The sequence below is a fragment of the Vitis riparia genome, chromosome 16, assembly GCF_004353265.1.
Source record: "Vitis riparia cultivar Riparia Gloire de Montpellier isolate 1030 chromosome 16, EGFV_Vit.rip_1.0, whole genome shotgun sequence".
Taxonomy (NCBI): domain Eukaryota; kingdom Viridiplantae; phylum Streptophyta; class Magnoliopsida; order Vitales; family Vitaceae; genus Vitis; species Vitis riparia.
This window is the reverse complement of record NC_048446.1, coordinates 23,270,749-23,290,788: the sequence shown is the minus strand read 5'-3', so window position 1 is coordinate 23,290,788 and position 20,040 is coordinate 23,270,749. Positions and strand designations below refer to the sequence as shown.

Sequence of the window (20,040 nt, the reverse complement as noted above, 5' to 3'; positions counted from 1 at the left end):
AAAAATATATCTAATAATTCTTCTAATAAACTTGGAGGAGGAGGATCCATGAAAATATGAATGACAAAGGATTTGATGTATACCATACAAAATGTCCTTTCTAATTCTCCATCGGAGAAGACACGAGAGGTATGGATGTTTCCGGAAAGAAGGAGAAGAATGGAGAGCATGCATGGCGACAGGTGTTGGCCCCAGAACATTCAAGTTTCATCCACACCCATCTCGGGCCATCTCCCCTCTCTTCATATATGCCACCTTCTCTTCTCTTCCCCCATCAATTCTTTCACTCTGAACTCTGCTTTCAGTACAGATATCCATAAAATCAGTGTCTATGGCTTCTCTCAAGGCTTTCCCATTTTCATCTTCGCCTCTAGCAACCCACAAACCAAGCCCTTCAAAGGGGGTGGCGGGGGCTCCGTGCTCTGCTTTCTTCCCTTCTTCTCGCCATGGCGGGCGCTCTAGGCTGGCTCTTGTGAGAGCCGAAGCCACGGGAGAGAACAAAGACGCATCCCTCGACGTCCAGGTGCATCAAGGCAACAAGGGCGCCACCGCAGTTGAACGCCAGCCTCGTCGTCTGGCTCTGGATATCTCACCTTTTGGTAAGTGTATATTAGCTTCTCTTCTTCTCATTTCTCTACTGTAATCCATTATAATAACATAGGTTTGGTTCAATTTCCAGGGCTGTTGGACCCCTTCTCTCCAATGAGGACCATGCGCCAAATGATGGACGCAATGGACCGGATGTTTGAAGAGACGGTGGCATTCCCCGGCTCGGCGGAGGTGCGCTCGCCGTGGGATATTGTGGACGACGAGAACGAAATCAAGATGCGGTTCGATATGCCGGGGCTGTCGAAGGAGGACGTCAAAGTGTCGGTGGAGGACGACTTGCTTGTGATAAAGGGGGAGCAGAAGAAGGAAGAAGGTGAGAAAGATTCATGGTCTGGGAGCAGCTTCAGCTCCTACAGCACACGCCTGCAGCTACCGGACAACTGTGAGAAGGACAAGATCAAAGCGGAGCTGAAGAATGGGGTTCTTTCGATCTCCATTCCTAAGACCAAGGTAGAGCGCAAGGTCATTGATGTGCAGATTCAGTGAAAAGCGCCCATGAGTGTGTTGAATTTTGTGGTGTTCTCTCTATATGCATATATATATATATATATATATATGTAATCTTGTATAATTAAGTGTTTTGAAGTGAGTATTTATGAATGATATTGAGGAAGTTCCAGGAATTCCATACGCAGATTCATGAGAGGAAAATCATATTTTGCAGTAAGAAATTTTTGAGTTTCGCTGCCAGAATCCCAAAAAGAAAAAAAACAACACAGCAATTACTCCATTTACAGGAAATATATGTGGTCTTCGTCTGTTTTCCATCTCTGAATAACCAGAAAATCTGTCTGGTTGCAGTGCCCAGTGCCCACAGCTCTTCTACTCGATTCCTTCAGGGATGGGATCAAGCTTGGGCTTCCAATTTCTGGGTGATGATAAATCAACCGACTGAGACAGCAGCAGCTCCTCCAATGATATTTGCTTTGACAACAAGTCTTGGAGCTGCTGCTTTGTAATCACTACTTTGATCCTCTTCATCCCACTTCCCTTCTGCCCTCCATCATCAACCATGGATGACACCTCTGGGGCACTGACAGAACCCCCAGAAGAACAAGGGCAAGGAAGAAGATAATACACTTTGCCAATCTTCAGCTCATAATCTGATGGGAGATGCTGCAGGGCCTCTCTTGATACACCTACACCCAACCCTGAAAAATTCACCAACACATCCTTAACAAGAATTGGACCCCGGAATTGGATCATCTTCCCATCCCTCTTCACCACCCACAAAACCCTCCTCTTGCTGGGAATACAAAGAGCAAAGCAATTACCCATTTTGCCTCAAAACTCGTAAGAAACCAGAGAGAGCATGTAGGGGGGGGGGGGGGGGGGGGGGGGGGGGAGAGAGACCAGAGAGAGGTAAATTAATATAGTAAATGGGCTGTTTATAGTTTTGAGTGAAAGGGTGGAAAGGGCGGAAAGCTATAAGCTTTCTGTGGCCCAAGACATGATGGCTTGGAATCCAGGAGAGGAGTCAGAGAAAATGTGTGGAATTTCAAAATTTTCAACACGCATGCAACAGGGGTCGGTTAGTGGAAGGTGGCTCTTTGGCTTTGGCTTTGGATTTGCTCAAAGTCTAAAGCTTTTCCCATACTGTCCGTGAAGTTGGTTCTATGAAATGTATTGGTTATAGGCTCTATTTCTTCCTCCTTTTTATGGGATTTGCATCATCTCTTAGCTATGTTTTGGGTGATGTCAAAGGAGAATAAGTGAGAGGTTTAACTAATGTTTTTGTTTCTTCCAAGAAGGAGGGAAGAAAAATGTTTTGAGATTGTGTTGTGTGTAGGGTAGAGCTCAACTGGGTTGGATGTATTGTGTGGAAATGTTTTCGGTAGGGTTAATCATATTAGGCTGAGATGCAGTTGAGACAATATGGTTTAGGTTAGATTAGGGCACATGGGGTTTGGTAAAGAAGAAGTTTTTTCCCCTTTTATTTGAGGGGTGGGGGTGGATGTAGTGAGTTAGCTAGCTAGATTTCAAGCCAAAATGTATCAATTTTTGTAAATAGACAAGTTACTCACCTTATAATAAAAATGATAATAGTATCTCGTTTATATAATTATACTGATGTGAGAATTAGATACATGTTCCTTAGTCTTCTTGAAATCTTATCATGATTTCACTTTTTTTTTGGTTCTCTTAGAACCGTTCAATTCATTAGCTCCTTCTTTCATATTCTTAGAACCATTCAATTCATTAGCTCCCACTTGGATTAGGGGGATGTTTTTTTAAGTGGACGGCCTAATAAATCTTCCCTACTTAAACAACTATAATATTTTTTTACAAATCCAATTGCTTGAAGTGATGGTAGATTGGCACCTCCACTAAGACACTTTCATTATCACACCAAGGAAAAGGGAGGATCATGTGAATCTTGACCTCAACACATCTCTTAATTAATCCACTAAAAGTGTACCACTAGGTATAAATTTATTAAAATTATTGACTTAGCGATATCTTTGCTTATCTCCCAAGCCAACATCTACATGGGTTGTACCCCACATATGTTGGGCATGTCAAAAATTTAACGCAAACATCTTTCTATAAAAATATAAAGATAAAAAGGTAAGGTTTTAAAGTAATATTAAGAAAGGGATAAAAACAAATATTACCGTTAAGTAGCGTTCACTCTATCTGGGTATATATAATTCTTTTTCACATATTTATCTAATTATTATATATAATTTTTACAAACCCATTTTCATTTCATAATTTTTTTTTCTTGTAACCTAAAATATTTATGAACTCGTGTCACTAATAATTTTATTTTATCCTAAAAAAAGTTAAATATTAAAATAACATATCAACAACAAAGAGAAAATTCTATACAATATCATGACAACATTCACGAGGAATGGCCATACATACACAAAATTGGAGGGACTCTATGAAGTGGGTTTGCAGCCTTCCAACCTTGAAATGTCATTGTGAGGTAAGGGTCCCTTTTTTGATTGATTGAGAAAAGTACATTAAAAAAGTGGGAGATCAAATCTATGTAGGGTGGAAGAAGCCATGGGTGGGTCAAAGAGCTGACTTTCTTAGTCCAAAAAGGGTGGTACAAGGGGACCCATATGAGCTTAGTGGTGCACCCTTTTTCTTGGCCTGTATGCTTGCTCCCTTCATGGTCATGGCTAACATTCCCCAACGGTAGATTCAATGAATGAAGTTATAGAGTTACATACTTTGATCGGTTGATGCTACATCCCATCTCCTTTAGTTTCTATTTTGCTTTCCCTTGCTTTCTTTTTTCTTTTTGAGGTCCAACTTGTGCAGCTTGGAAGGGTATCAATGATGGGTTCCCTTCCAATAGTTATCATTCTAGGCCTTCTTATGTTGCGTGTTCTTGTGGTACTTCTAGGCCTTCTGCCTTTGAGAATTTGGCTTTTCTGTTTTTTTCTTCCTTATATGAATATTTTTTTTTTTTTTAATTTACATGTAAATTATCAAAATTGTAAAGGGTATTTATGTTAAAAATTGGTTAATTTTTAGATAAAAATATAAGAATGATTAGATTTATAAATTTAAGAATTATTTCATTTTTTTAATTAATTAATTCTTTTAAATATTTACATCAAAACATTCCCTTTTTTTTTGCGTGTTTTGTTTCTTAATATTTTGGGGACCACATTTGTCTTTTAAATTAGGGCAATTGGAGTTCAAATGCTCCACGAGTGTGAAAGATGGATAAGCTTGAGAACATGATGTTTTTTGACATCTTTTGAAGTATCAAAGTTTTATCAATCCAAAGTCTTCATTCATATTTTCAATGTTTTTAATATTTTTAAATATATTTTAAAAATAATTTGTATATCCAATCATTTATCTTTAATCATTTTACATGCTTGTATAATTATTTTATAAAATGACTCTCAAAAAACAAATGAAAATAATAGAAAATAATTAAAAGATATTTTTTAAAAACACTCTATTTCTTATTCTTAAGAAAAGAAAATAGAAAACAGTTTCTAATTATCAAAAATATTTTTTTTAAAGACCAAAAAACCATTCTCGAAAACAATTGTTAAACAAACCAAATTTTTTTTTTAAAATTTGTTTTTGAAAATGAAGTGTTTTTTAGAACAAATTTTAAGTTTTTTCAATTATTTTTTGGTAGAATATTTTGAGTAATAATTGAAAAGATAAAATTAAATTTAAACTTTTTACATTATACATCAACGCACAACAACTTGATGCAGAATCAACCAAAAACAATTATTCTTCATATTTGAGTTGTTAAGTAGAATTATTCTACAAAAACATATTTGAGAACTAATTTTGAAAACATAGGCAAATAGACATAAGTTTACTAACATTGAGATACTTAGATAATAAAAATAATTTATTTATGGTGAGCATTTCTTTTCTTTTCTTTTTTTTAAATCTTAGAACCAAATCAACATTTGCACCCTTTTTCCTAATAAAACATTCTTGTCTATATTGTTGGTATTGGCCCTCACTCTTGACTTTGGATTGAAAACAAAACTATAACCACTTATAAACCCAAGTCAAGAAGCCATGGCCAACAACATTTTCACAATAAAGAAAGGAAATTTTGACACACTAACAACCACAAATAAATAAATAAATAAATAAAATTCTCTCAAAAATTCTCTCATTCTAATATTGGGTTTAATTTGTATTTTATATTGCAAGAGAGATACCAAGGTGACTACCCCAAAAGAAGAGCTTCTTTTTAAAAAGAAGATGACAATGATGAAATAATACCAAAATCCCTGTTAAGTGGGTGCCTTTTCTTTGATATAGATAAGTCTCATATTTTGCCTCCAATGGCCTCCATAGTGGATTTGGTAAAGCTCTTATTGTCTTTGAGTCTCTTAGGTTTAGTGCATGTGGGGTCTGCTCTTGGGCCCAAAAATCAGTTATCTGACTTGGCTTTGGAAACAAACAAAATTGGTGTAGATAGGTTTGAAACAGGTCCCACCAGGCTCAGTTGGGTGGGTGTGGTATTTTTAAAGAAAGATTATTTTAGTGCAACAATATCACTTTTAAACCCGAGAATAGCTCAACCAGACGATGTTAATGTCAAATACAACAATGTCACTTTTAAACTTGAGAACGAATCAGTTAGATAATGGTTATATTAAATATTGTAAAAGACTCAACTTATCATTATTAAATAACAATTGATTTTTAAATGAGATAATTAAAACCCGGTTCAAGAGATTATAAGTTTTTTTTATTTAATATTTCTAAAATTTGGAGCATTGGGTGTGAAAAATCAATCTCAATTATTGAATTTTAATACTAAGATTCAAGAGAAAATAATAAGTTTTACACAAATATATTCCCAAAAATCTTATCATAATTCCTTTTTTATGTGTTACAAAGTATTCATTATAATATATATTTTTTCTAAATCTCAACACTATTTAACAATTATAAAAAGCACAAAATATTAATACATTTTGGGCTCAAGCTAGGCTTCAGGCTGTGTCAGCCCAGTCCATGCTTGAGCCATTGATTGGGGTTGCACCCATGGGCTAAACCCAAGTTCACAATAAGTTCATTTGGGCTCAGACAGGATGGTGTAGGTCAAATCTGACTTCCTTCTGCAGTAAGAAATCTCCCAAACGAGCTTCTTCCCCAAGCATGGTATCTTCTAAAAAACGTTTCTTTCTTTTTTTTTTTTTTTTTTGAAGGTGGCCCTAAATTTATCTTTTTCAAAACCTATCACATCATATTGTTTGAATTGAACACCATGTGAAACTCTTCTTTTAAAAGAAGCTATTGAATTTCAAGGTAGAACTTATATTTTCAACAAAAACCGACATTTGAAAACATTGATCTCTTTTCTTGAAATTGGAAATATGAGTATGATCCAAAGATATTAAAATAATATTTTTAAATCATATTTCGTATAAATTTCTCTTCAAAATTATGTTTTCAAAAAAATATTTTAAAATTATCGAATTCATCTTTTCAAAAGATAGTCTATAAAGTAAAAACAACTCATATTTTAAAAAACATGATATGTATGTTTTAAAAACAAATCTCGTGATGAACTTTCTCCCCACAAGTTTGGATACACATGGATTAATGCAGCTTGCAAGTTATTTTTCTAGGTCAACTTAAATGTCTAAGTATCTAAGTTCACTAATTTTCTTATTGATTATTATATATTTATCATACATATTTTGGGTTTTTTTTCCTTTAAAAATAAAAAATCAAATGAGAATTTACAAAATTTAGAGCATAATTAAAGATGATTTATATTTTCTATTTTTAGAAATAATAGAAACAAAAAAAAATGGAAAGTCATTTGAGGATAACTTTATTTCAAATGTCTTATTTTCAAAAATAAAAGACAAAGGCTTGTTTGAAAATTTTACTAAAAAATCATTCTTAAAAATAGTTTTTAAATATAACTAAAACATGAAAAATGACTTTTTTTGGCTTAATCTTCATAAAAGTAATAAACACTTACGTGTAAAACTTTCTAAAATATTCTTGATGTTTTCAATTTTGCATAGAACACTCTATGAAAAAACATTCGAAAATAACTTAAATTTATTTTAAAAAATAAAATATTTTAATAATTAAAAAAGGGTAGATCGTATCTTTTAAGTTAAAAAAATTGTTTTCTGTTCTAAAAACAAAAAACGATATTCTCAAATAGTTTCCAAACCACCTAAAACACCCACCTCAATTATTTGAAAATAAAACAAAACAAGGTCTATTCAAATTCAAAGCTAAAGTGATTTACTTCCTTTTTTTTTATTTTTATAGGTAAATCATAGCATGACTATAATGAAACTTTTGAAAGTTAAATTCCCGCCTTCCAAGCCATCATTTTTCCATGAAAAGGACTTTTTTTTTTTTTATCTAATTGATATCAAGTGTGCTTTTTAAGCATAAAGCTCAAGATTAGAACCTAAAAAACATCAATGGAAGAAGAATTTTCCACTAGATTTGTGTGCCATCTTTCTAAAGAAATTCTTATTTTTCTCAAAGTAGAAATTGTATGCCATCAAAGTTGTGATCAGTCAACACTTAATAATGCTCTATAGTACAAGTGGGTATGACCTTTTTTTTTCACATCCCAAAGAAATAAAGCCTTATTGGGTATGGAGGTGTCATGGGCTTTTCTTATCTTAAATAGTGCAAATTCCATGTATTGTAAATACCCTTCACTTTTTTCCCTTCCAAGTATATGTCTCATTAATTTTACTTTTCGTAGTTGTATTTTTAAAATGGGAGTAGATGTCTTTTGTTAGAAATAAAAATATTTTTCATATTTTTAAAATTTTTAATTACATAAAAATCTTCTTTTTTTTCTTTTCGTTTAAGGAAAAATAAGATTAGTAATTGTTTTACAATTTTGGGGAATCACTCCAAGTAATTCATGATCACTTAAAAGATTATTTTTTCTTAAAAAACAAAAAAAATCCCAAGACTAGAATCGCTTCTTACAAAAGCATTACAAATAAAAATGTTTTAATCATAATCATTCTAAAATGAGCTATTTCAACGATTCTCTAAGTTTTTAAAATGATTTTAAAAAAAAATATCAAATACCCATTTCTATAAAAGAATACCTGTAAGCTCGTTGAAATTGAAATTAAAGTCGAAGTCACAATTTTTAAACCACGATATTAGTATTATAAAAAATTTATTAAATATAAAAACCTTTATTACATATATCAAAATAAAACTTCTACAAAAAGTAACATTTTTGGTGACTTTTATATTAACTTTTTATTTTTAAGTCATTAGTTTTTTTAATAAAATTAATCAAATAGGAATAGAAGTTCTTACAAATCTTTTTTTAAAAATGACTTTTTGACTTCTCAAAAATTGCTTCAGTTCCTTAATATCTTAAAATCATTGATAAATGGACTCTTACTAGGTGTAATCTCACTTATATTAAAATATTTTTACAAAGCATCGTATTCCCTACTTTATGTATATGAATTTTTAGAGGCAAAACTTCTCCTCAAGAGTTCAAACTCCACGATTAATGGCACAACCCATGGGCCATATTTACTTACAAATACACTGAGGCCTACATAGAATGATAAAGTATTGAACTCAATAGTAAAAAAATAATAATGCAGAGATGGGGAAGGGATATATAGAAAGTTGAATACAGCGAAGCAGATATATTTGGACCCATTAAAAGTATGGAAAGAATTGATATGGGAAAGATTAAAATATGGAAAAAAAAATAATGTGTATGATTTTTCATTGGAAATCACTGCTACTATTCTCTTGTGCCCACTTGCTCCTTTTTTGTTTTTTTCCCATTCTTTAATCTTCTTGGTTTTTTTGTTATTTATGCTAATAAATTCTGTTTTTTAATATACAAAAAATTTCCATAATAAATTCACATATATAATGTATACGTGGGGTTTTGTTTAATTGTTCTTCTAGTTTTTTTTTTAATTTTTTTGGGTTTCTGTTCTGGGTCTTCCTTTTCCTCCCTTTTTCTGCTATAGTTTCAGCCCCTCCAAACAGCAATAATTTTTCTCGTTAAAGGTATCCTTGTTGAGGAATCTTAGAAGATGTGACTGTGGAAATATACTAGCTTTGGAGGAAGAGAGAAAGAGAAAACGAGAAGTGGGTACTGTTGAGACTCTTGTTTGATGAAAGATCTTTATTGGGTTTGATTTCTGATTGACTGATTCCATTCACCCACAAATATTTGTGATCAAACAGACTTTCTCTGAGGTTTTTCTCTGGATTTTGACTTCTGGGTGTTTTTCTATCTGGGTTTTTCTCAGATTGTCTTCTGGGCTCTTGTTTGTTTGGAGTTGTGGTGGTGGTGAGGTGGTGGTGAGGTGGTTGTGGTGGTATTCATGTCTCATCCAAGGCAGTATCAAATGGTGGGCGGTGGTGGTGGTGGTGGTAGTGGTGGTGGTGGTGGTGGTGGTGGCGGCGGCGGCGGTGGTGGCAATGCCACACAGTTTGGTGACACTACCTATACCAAGATCTTTGTGGGGGGATTGGCTTGGGAGACTCACAGGGAAACCTTGAAACGATATTTTGAGCAGTTTGGGGAGATCCTGGAGGCTGTGGTGATCACTGATAAAGTCTCAGGAAAATCAAAAGGATATGGCTTTGTAATTTAGCCCACTTTCTTTTTTTCTTTCTCTTTTCCATCTTTCCTTGTTGTTTTCTGGTTTCAATTCTTCTGTTTGATTTATCTCCAATGATTTTCTCAGGTAACATTCAAGGATCCAGATTCAGCAATGAGAGCTTGCCAAGATCCCTCCCCTGTCATTGATGGAAGGAGAGCCAATTGCAATATTGCCTCTCTTGGTGCCCACAAGACTCGCCCTCCTCCCCATCATGGTATGTGATTTTCTCTCATTTTCTCTTCTGTTCACCTTTCGTTTTCTTAATCTCTATCTGATAATGGGCTTAAAGAATGGTGGAAGAACTTTACAAACTTTCAGTACTCATTGGGAAAAGGATCCAATTCATCTCTTCATTCTTGGAAAATCTGCAGGAATGGAGAGACTCAGACCAGCATCAGGATCAATGGGAAAACCCAGCCACCATGGCTCCTCAACAAATTTCCGTCAATCCAATCCCCATTTTTCATTCCCCCCTTACTCTGTCTATGGGTAAAAATCTTCTTGAATGGTATTTTCTTTCTGGGTTTTTTTTTTTTTCCTTTCAATTGTCTTATGAATCTTCTCTTCTTCAATTCAGGTACTCTGGTTATCCACAAGAACTATATGCAATGGTTAGTGTTATTCTTCTTCCATCTTTCCAATGCTGATTCATTTAGGTTTTGAAGTTTAATCAATGGTGTGTTACTGCAGAACTACTACAATGCATATAGTGGGCAGCAGATGTCATCCTACTACTCCTCACCTTCGGGTACGCCTGGAGTTTACTACGGTTACTATCCAGTCTACACTCAGCAAGGCCAGAGCAGCCAAATGCAAGGTTTTGGAATTCAGTACCCACAAACAACACAGTACCCTTACTTGCCTCAGCCGTACCAGGCTGTTGGGATCTTACCACTTCCAGCTTCAGCTTCTGCTTCAGCTTCAGCTTCCCTGGGAGCCACTGCCACTGGTTTGAATCTCTCCTCCAACCAATCCTTACACTGAATTCTCCATTGAAGAAGAGCTCTAGATCTTGTAAATACTAATAACAAGCTGTTTCTGCTATGCAACAGGTGCAGCCACAGCAGCAGGGGAAGTGACAAGGACTGCTGCAGCCTCTGAGCAGGGTTCATAAGGAGGAAACACAACATACCAAAAAGGATAGAAAGAAAAAGGAGGAAACAAAGAAAAGGATAGTGTTTGGTTTTTATAACCAAAATTATGTATACATTTGTTCATTGTTATTCTCTTGGAACAGGCTGTTAGAATTTAGAGCTTGCTCCTGTAACCATACATTTGTTCATTGTCATCCACCTCCACCTCCACCTCCACCTCCACCACCACCCACCACCACCACCACCACCACCATCATAATCATCATCGTCAATCAGCACACCTTTTTTTTCTTACCTATTTTGGAGAATACAGTATAGAAGAGGCATTCACCCTTTTCATAGGTGTGGCCTTGAAACAGATTTTTGAATCAAATTCTCGGAAGTACGAGGCTTCCCATGGCAAACCCATGTTTGTGTTAGCAGTAGTGACACACCCACATTGCCATCATTTAATGGGGTTTTCAGTTTTTTTAGTTCCTTGTCAATTTGCAGAAGGCCAACTCTCTGTAATTCTTTTTTCTTTGTCTTTTTTTTTGGGGGGTATGATCTCCTTTTTCTGATTTGAAAGGGCATGTGTGGAATCCAATGTTTGAGACAATTTTTGATGCGGAAGAACTGGGTGTGTGGGGTGGTGTGATCTTAGTCACAGATATGGTCATTTGGACCATTTTCCAGGAAACTTCTATAAACCAAGGGAGAAAGCACTTGACTTGGAACCTTGTTTGAAAATGGAAAACAAAACAAAAGAAAAGTTAGGGGCTTGTTTGGTTGCTGTTTTTGAAAACTGTTCTGGAAAACAGTTTTTGAAAATAGTTTTTAAGAACAGTTTTTGGTGTTTTTTTTTAAAAAATTGTGTTTGGGAACTGAATTTTAAAAAACAGTTTTTGTTCTCAAAAACAAAAAAAACATGTTTGGTTGAGTTAATAAAAAAAAATTTAGAACAAATAAAACAAAAAACACGTTTAAAAGATTTTTTTTTCTTTTCTAATTAATAAAATATTTTTTCAAGTAATTTTATATTATAAATTTATAAATATTTTTAGATATATAGTTCATTTAAATTAAAAAAATTATTTATTTTATTAATTTTAAAATAAAAATAATTTTTATATTTTTTTTAAAATAAATCAAACATAATAAAATCATTTTTATTAATATTTTTTTTTATTTAATCTTTAACTTTATGAAAAATTATAGCATATTCTTAAGTTGAGATAAACTTGTTATCGTGATTTGTTAAGTTTTTTTTTATCTCCTCTCAAAATGAAATGGCCTTTTTTCACTCGGGCATCAAGAAGCCCTTTTCTGAAGCCCTTTTCTGAAGTTGCCCTCCAGACGAGAGAAACCCTAAAAAGGCCCTATTTTCCTCTGCCACTCTCAATCCTCCCAGGTACTAATCTAATCTTGTTATTTATTTTTATTTTTCTGCAACCCCGTTTGATTCCCAAGAAAATCCATGCCTCCGTTTGATTCCCAAGAAAATCCATGCCCGTTCAATTTCTGGGAAAATTCATCCTCGTTTGATTTCCGAGAAAATCCATGCAAAACCCCAAGGAAAACCAAAAAAATTGCTGTTCTTTTGCTGGATCCGTTTTAGGGATCTCTTTGCTATTGTACCAAAATGGAAAGAAACGGGAAGAAAAAAAAAACACGGAGAACAGATTGTTTTTTTTTTTTTTAATTTTGTTCTGTAAACAGTAAAAAAACGGGGAAAACAACATTTTGTTGTTCTCTAAACAGTGCCATTTTGAGAACACGGGGGACAACAAAAACAAAAACTACTCTCTCAACCAAACGAGTTTTTGGTGTTTTTTGTTTTCAAGAACAGAAAACAGTTCTTGAAAACACTAAACAAACAGGCCCTAGTCTTTTTAACTTCACCAGTGCCCCCCTCATTGCCCAATTCATCATTAACACATCTTTATGGTCATGAGGGTTGGGTTCATGTCACACTGTCATCATTGGAACATTCAAACAAGTTAGATTGGAATTATTACCCATTCTGAATCGATCATATTTTTTACACTCAACCAGCAGTTTAGGTGTTAATTGTATTGATTACTAGGGTTTTGCAACCCACCTAATCTCATATTCAGAGAAAGGATAGATGAGGAGAAATCTCATTAAGATTAAGGGTCAGTTTGGAACATTATGTGAAAACAGTTTTTAAAAACAGTTTTCAATTGATTTTAGAAACAAAATTTTATACTTAGAAAAATAATTTTGCTTAATGCACATTGTACAATATAAAAGTTTTAAAAATATTTTTTATATTTTCAATTATTACTCAAAACACTACGCAAAAAATAATTGAAAAAACCCACAACATATTTAACTATTTTGAGAACAAATTCTCGAAGAACTGTTTTCCATCAATACTTGGTCAAATGTGTTTTCCTAAGCTAATAACCGTTATCTAAGAGAACTATTTTCTGTTCTAACGATCCAAAAACTATTTCCGATACGGTTTCCAAACAGGCCCAGGACCCTGTCCCCTGGCCAAAGCTGAAAACGATGGGCAAAGCCGAAAAGAATACATCCAACACTTCTCAACCTACATGTTTCCAGATCAGAAGCTGATTAAACTTATTCCAAGGAGAAGAGTTACTTGGCTTTGAACTTTTGGTAAGTTAGAAAGACGTTTGAAACTGGTTATTCTTCATCATTGTAATTATCTATCATTAAAGATAGAATTGTTGCCCTCATGAGAAGATAACCACCCTGAGTCATCAACTTCGAGTTTTTCCCAATGGGAAAGTGTAGAGTTTTGACCTGAAACCCCTTTCCTGAAGGGAAAACTACTTCCAGAGAATTTGACCAACTTTTCCTGTCAATATGTTAATAGTCCTAACGGAGAACAGCAGGAAAAGGAAAGAAAATTTGAAGTTTGATTGTGAATTTGGCGTGCAACTAGGAGTCCTTTTGATTGAAAGCAAACAGATTCACCTAACTCTCGGACTAAATAATCTAAAAGATAGAAACAAAGAATGTCAGCCTGCAAAAAATAAGAAAACAAGCAAAGCATCCAAACCTACAGATCATTAAGAACCAAAAGTTTTAAAATGGGTCTTTGAAGAATCCTTCAGGAGTTAGAAACATCATAAAATTCGAACAAACATTAGTCTTTTGGGACAGCAGACCTACTCTATCAACCATAATGGGAATGGTTTAAAGCCTCGAAATTCCACCCATCTCTACAAGGTAAACAAACAAACATGGGTAACCCCTCCAGCTCTACATGCTAAGATAAACAACCATAAATAACCCCTACAGGTAACAAAGATACCGGGCTAAGTCACTGAGGACGAAACTAAGATGATAAACAAAAGCCACAAGTACCTTAAATAACATGTCTGTATCTATGTATGTATATGTAAATATTATAGCAGCAATAGATCCATCCAGGACACATGCAAGGCTGGTTCAATGCAAGGCTGGGCGAGGAGCTCGTGGCCTGACAGGCGTCTTTGATGGGCTGACTCTGTATACACATGAGAGAAAAACATTGTGGCAAGTTAGGAACAAGAACAGAGAAAAGGGAAGATCAAGTTAGATCAAGGAAAAAGGTTTATGAAATCAAACCTTATAGGCAGGGATCCTAAAATGGCGCCGCTACAGTTAAGGGCTGCAATTGCACTCTCAGCCTGAAAGAGCAGAAAACACGGCATAAACAAGAATCGGTCAGTCTAGAAATCAAGCCAAAAGAATGATAAGAGTTCTCATGCAGGATGTAATGTAGTGTGAAGAAGAAATTGCAATTCATATCTAGATACCCATTACTTTGTACCCACATATATGTTTCTGAAAATGAAAACATTTTCACTAAAGATATGTTCTTATTGATAGACTTGGCACAAGCAACAGGGGCAAGGTCTTGAGTTAAGAGCCATTCATTGCTTCAAAGATAATCTAAATCAGAAAGTGTGGCTATGGCACAGTCTTAGTCAACTCTCCGACATGCTTCAACTAGCATTGAGGCACTACAACTGCTAGCCCCTTCCAGCTCCAACAGTCAACACACTTCAATAAGATCTCTGATCCCTGCAGGTCATATTGATTGGCTCTGAGCCTAAAGCTCATCTGGAGAGCCTACCTGCAAACCAATTAGACATGCCATTTCACTTATACAAGGCACACCAAACCTCATTCTAAAGGGATCCCAATTTAGATCTCAAATCAAACACCATTCCCAAGTACATGATGCCTTCCCATGGCACAACAGCTCTCCTTCCAACCTCCCCTTTTCTTGAGTTGCTCTATTCTAATCTCAAGTCAAAGCACCTATTATATCCCACCATTTTGTTTTGTACAAAGGACATAGTTATCCAGAATGCCTAAGAGACAAGATAATCAACCACAATCATTTTAACTGTAAAAGGCATTCATGCAATTAATCTCCAGCTCAATCATGCACACACACACATCTGGCTCTTTTTCCCAATTCCAGTAGCCACTTAAATTTGGCAGTGTTAGCATCCAGAGACTGTCATTCCCATTTCCTCCAATAACAGTATCCCAAGCATCGAGATATACTTTGTGGAGTTTACATTGAAATTAATTTATCAAAAAATCATGCCAGCATCATAATCTGAAAAATTAAGGTCTGAAACTAAAGCTAATTATCAAAATTCTTAGAATACATTGGTTAAAATGCAACTTCAGAAGTATTAAGTCTGTGACAAACACTTATTTTCATTGATAATGCCTTTTTTCCCCTGTTACATGGAGTTGAGATTGGAACTTCCACATCCCCACCCCAAACCTTTGCAAGTAGAGAATATATTAAGAAAATTTAACATCCAGACCACAGTACTATGCCACAACGTTAGCACTCCTAATATGCTTTTCTCTCATTGCAAAAGTAAATTATATCAAGAAAATTCATGTATTATGGACTGCCACATTGTTATCATTATTTTTCTTTATGGGTTCATCACATACTTCATCCATGAACACATGAATTGCCACAAATGTGGGACTCCCAAATTTTATTGGGACTAAAATAAAAATTCTCACGGTACATAAAGGAAATCTGACTTCTGAATCCATTTGAAATGACACAATTATGCACAATAAAAAATGAGAGCCCTATTTGTTTCAGTTTTGTCCATGTGAATTGAAAGGCATTAATCAATGCCCATATAGACAAATTCCATAAGAACCAAATTTCATGCTTTAACGGCAATATAGCAATCAAAGGGTTGGATGACAGCAAGTTCATGTGTACCTTAGCTAGAATAGAATTTTCCTTCTTTTCTTTTCTGTTCTTTTTTTCTTTTTTTTCTTGTTTTTGAGTTCTAATTAGGAGTGTAGATACAATTCCCTTTCAAGATTGTACCAAAGGAGGGAGAACTTCACATGTTGCATTGTTACAGAAAAAGTAACACCTGAGAGGTAAAGGATATGGCATAGAAAGTTTAAGAGCTTGTAGGTAGTTACCATTACAAACTCGACAAAAGCAATTCGAGTAGAGTGATGATAGTCTCCAAGCAGCCTCAAGCGATGAACCTATACCAGACAAGATGCTCTTTCACTATAGCTAAGAATTCAAGACGCAGTACTTCAGGTTCGTTTGATTTATAAGCAGATACAAACCTCTCCACAAATTGATTCAAAGAAAAGTTTGACTTCCGCCTGGGTCACCTGCATCAAATAAACAAGTAAATCAGATACAGATTTTCCAATTAGTGCTCTCAACCACACTAGAAGTGACAAGTAGATTCAGAAATACCTTCTTATCAATATTTGTACAGTAAATAGTCCTGGCGCACATTTCACGTTCATCTTCAGACTGGATGACACGATAACATTTAATTAACAAGCACAAGAAATAGGAAACAATGTTTGATTGGCACGTTTCTAAGCTATACCCATTTCTAGCACCAACATGTTAAACAGGGAAAAGTGCGAGAGCAGCATAATTGTAGCCTATATCCAGTTCTAAAACCTAAATATGTCATATGAATGATAAGATCAAGCAAAGATAAAAGATTGGCCACAAAAAATATACTCTCACCCTTGGCAAAAATGTTGGGTTAACAGGTGCAATTGCAGTTTTCGAAGGTAGCACTCTCACTGGATAATACCCAAGCATTGTTCCCGCCAAACTCAGAGCAGCCCGTGCGCCTTCTGCAAGCACATGAATGTTAATTATACCTAAAAAAACAATGTTCAGGCAAGAGGATGCATGCACTACATACAACGGTCAACGGTTAAACCAATTTAATGTTAGAAACTGTTAGCAGTTTGTGGAGTCATTTACATTTTTATTTCATTTCTAAAAGCAATGTTGCAGGGAATGAAAATCACTTTTTTGGAAATTTAATGGGGTCAAACCAAAATTGATCCTTGCTTAAATAGACGGTAAAGATTAAATAGATAAGGTCATAACATACCCTCATCAGTAAATTCAACGAAAGCAAATCGGAGAACGGAATTAGGATCACCACATATACGACAGTCAACAACCTTCAACCAAAATGCCAAAGGAAATCATTAACAAACACAATACTCCATTGGTCCAAACAAACCGGAATACACTTAAAACATGAAACACCGAATTACCTGGCCACAATTGATAAAAAGAGCAGCAAGATCTTCCTCAGTGACCTAAATTCAAAACAGGAAGAAAAATAACACATGTCCAACACAAGAAAAACAAAACCAAACAACAATTAACAGAAAAAAAAAATGGCAACACACAGGCTAACATAACCTTTACCTGCTGATCAATGTCAGACACATATACTGTCCTCTTAATCACTTCCTCCCGCTGTGCCATGCTGGTTCGGCTGTTGATTCTCCGCTTCTGATTATAATTGTTCCTCTTCTGCACAAAGGAAATGCACAACTAAACCATCAGGAGAACTAAAATTTTTCTTGAGAACTATAAAACAGAAATGCTATAAGATAAACTGAGGCAAAGACTCAAGATTGTGATTCTGGGTCTTAGATTTTTTTTATTTTTTTTCTCATTCTTTGGGACCGGGCAAAACATAGAATTCTAACAACTGAGCCCCACACAACAACTTGGCTCTTTCTTCTTTCTTTCTCCCTTTTTTTGGGAAACCAAACAAACAAAACCCGTAAGGTACTACACATACTAAAAGAAAATGCAATATTTCTTTGCCCTTAGTCCATTTTCTCAGCAACCAAACAAACACATAGGAAATGAAACAGAAAAACCATACCCGTCTACCAGCATTCCCATTTGCATTGCCAAAATTAGCCTGCAATAGAAAGTTGTTAGTGTATCCAAAAGCAGCACCAGCAGACCATCCATGGCCATTTGCGAGAGAAGGTGGAACAAATTCTTCGGCCATAGGGTTCAACTTGGAGAGAAGGTCCTCCAAATCCCTAATATCCCCACCATCTTCTCTATCTCTTCCGAAACTCCCCACCATCTGAATCTTGGCCACTCCGTTGCTCCCCGCTTTCTGCTGAAATTGGGGTATCTTCTGCGAGTAATAGTTTTCATCATTTGGCAGCAAAATCGGTTTGCTATTAGTGTTCTTCTGCTGCAAATTCTGCATAACTGTGTGATTACTCGGCTGCGATTGACCAAAATCCTTGGTGTCCGCACTCTCAGAATTCCCACTCGACGACCCCACTTTGTTTCCAGCATTCTCCACAACCGCCATGATCAGAACCCCCGAAATCACACGACCCCCCTACAAAAAAACCATAAAAAAAAGTAAAAAAATCTGGGTTCAACCTACGATCACCAAAAAAAAAACCGAAACAAAATCCTGGTTCATCAAAGATGAACACCAAAAAAACGGAAATGAAATTGTGGGTCGGTCAAATGACGATCAAAAAATAAAGACAAAAATAATTAAAACAAAAAACAAAAAAAGAAAGAAAAGAAACAATCCCACCTGCGCCTTAATCTAAAATGTTTCCATTCGATGCCACAACCAGACAGCCTGAAGATCGAGGAATGCGAAAGGAAACCGGAGTTCCCTGCAAAATTCGATGAGAAAACGGGGAGAAAAAAGGGAGGTAAAACCAGAGAAGGGCTTTTTCTTTTCTATATTATTATCAAATATTTCAATATAATACTATTCCACTGTTGATCCTCCAGAGATAGAGAGAGAAATAGAAAGTTTTTTTCAGAGAGAGAAAATATATAGGCGTTGTTCGGATCGTCCCCTTTGGCTTTTTCGAGCCTTTATGGACCTTCTTACGACCCGATTTTTTCATTTTCCCAAAATACCCTTCCCTTCTCCATGCCATGCTCACCCTTATCATCACCACCATCATCATCATCATCATCATCCATCATCTCTTGTGCCATCATCATACTCTATATGGCATAATGAACACGTGTATCATACCAAATTGGAATATTTGTATCCTTATCCTCACTTTTATGATTTTATTCCATTATTACCCTCCAACATTATTTTTCTCGTCATTACATTATTTTTGAAAATTTTCAATTAATAAAATTTAATTTTGTTTTTTAGTCATAATATTTTATAATAAAAATTAATATATAAAGGTATATCTATATTTGGTTCTCATAAAATTTGAAAAAAAATATAACAAAAATAAAAAATCAAAGAAAAAAAATTAATTTAAATATAATAATTATAAAAGCGTGGATTTCTAAATAATTTTAATTATTTTTATTTTATATATTTTTCGAGAATCAAACATAATATACGAGTTCATAGGTAATAATTAAAATTTGAGAGTTTAAATATTATTCAAAATCTAAAAATTCAATTTATATGAATTTAAAATAATTAAAAATTATGAAAATAAAATATTCATTTAAATAACAATGAAATAAAAGTCAATAGTTGCATGGAAGGAGTTGCATTTTTTCTATCCTTCTAAAGCTTCTAGATAGGCACCAATGCTTTACTAATTTGGTGCTAATAAAATTTACTATTTTAAAGGGGTATTTTTATATATTTATTATTTACTTATTTTAGATTTAAAATTTTTAGAAAAAAAAAATGGTGAATTAATTAGGGAATATGAAATTTGTGAAGAAATTAAAGATGGTGAAAAAAATGGTATGGATTTATCTAACATGCGCATGGGGGCATATATCGCTTACTTGCGACACGTGTATGTGGGCATTAGGCTGCGTCCCAAAGCTGTCACTTTCTGCAGCAGTGACAGACATCGAGATATTAATTCTCTTTTCTTTTTTTCTTTTTTTAATTCTCTTTTTTTTTTAATAATAAAATAATATTTCTTGGGAAGGGCATCAGGTTCTGGTT

At 34.7% G+C, this 20,040-nt stretch overlaps 4 protein-coding genes across 6 annotated transcripts; 2 read left to right on the top strand and 2 right to left on the bottom strand.

Annotated features, from left to right (window-relative positions):
• The first annotated feature begins 206 nt into the window (after nucleotides 1-206).
• LOC117932939 (small heat shock protein, chloroplastic) lies at nucleotides 207-1,232 on the top strand. The gene is made up of 2 exons (XM_034854264.1): nucleotides 207-599; nucleotides 680-1,232. Exons 1-2 carry the CDS (start codon nucleotides 332-334, stop codon nucleotides 1,093-1,095), a joined length of 684 nt encoding a protein of 227 aa, XP_034710155.1. The 5' UTR covers nucleotides 207-331; the 3' UTR covers nucleotides 1,096-1,232.
• Nucleotides 1,233-1,265: 33 nt separating this feature from the next.
• LOC117932940 lies at nucleotides 1,266-1,924 on the bottom strand. The gene has a single exon (XM_034854265.1). It carries the CDS (start codon nucleotides 1,885-1,887, stop codon nucleotides 1,432-1,434), a length of 456 nt encoding a protein of 151 aa, XP_034710156.1. The 5' UTR covers nucleotides 1,888-1,924; the 3' UTR covers nucleotides 1,266-1,431.
• A 7,074-nt stretch (nucleotides 1,925-8,998) lies between these two features.
• On the top strand, nucleotides 8,999-11,281 carry LOC117933008 (RNA-binding protein 24-like). 3 transcript variants are annotated; one of them, XM_034854355.1, is made up of 7 exons: nucleotides 8,999-9,189; nucleotides 9,354-9,692; nucleotides 9,795-9,924; nucleotides 10,082-10,199; nucleotides 10,288-10,321; nucleotides 10,401-10,659; nucleotides 10,763-11,281. In XM_034854355.1, exons 2-7 carry the CDS (start codon nucleotides 9,429-9,431, stop codon nucleotides 10,822-10,824), a joined length of 867 nt encoding a protein of 288 aa, XP_034710246.1. In that variant the 5' UTR covers nucleotides 8,999-9,189; nucleotides 9,354-9,428; the 3' UTR covers nucleotides 10,825-11,281. The 3 variants fall into 3 exon arrangements, with proteins under 3 accessions (XP_034710246.1, XP_034710245.1, XP_034710243.1); XM_034854354.1 differs by having other exon boundaries at nucleotides 8,999-9,193; XM_034854352.1 differs by having other exon boundaries at nucleotides 8,999-9,233.
• A 2,561-nt stretch (nucleotides 11,282-13,842) lies between these two features.
• On the bottom strand, nucleotides 13,843-18,931 carry LOC117933843 (polyadenylate-binding protein-interacting protein 12-like). Its single transcript, XM_034855401.1, has 11 exons — nucleotides 18,682-18,931; nucleotides 17,995-18,474; nucleotides 17,526-17,633; nucleotides 17,369-17,413; nucleotides 17,200-17,272; nucleotides 16,821-16,933; nucleotides 16,536-16,595; nucleotides 16,400-16,447; nucleotides 16,244-16,312; nucleotides 14,387-14,448; nucleotides 13,843-14,285 (listed from the first exon to the last, which is right to left on the bottom strand). Exons 2-11 carry the CDS (start codon nucleotides 18,442-18,444, stop codon nucleotides 14,228-14,230), a joined length of 1,086 nt encoding a protein of 361 aa, XP_034711292.1. The 5' UTR covers nucleotides 18,445-18,474; nucleotides 18,682-18,931; the 3' UTR covers nucleotides 13,843-14,227.
• Nucleotides 18,932-20,040: the final 1,109 nt, after the last annotated feature.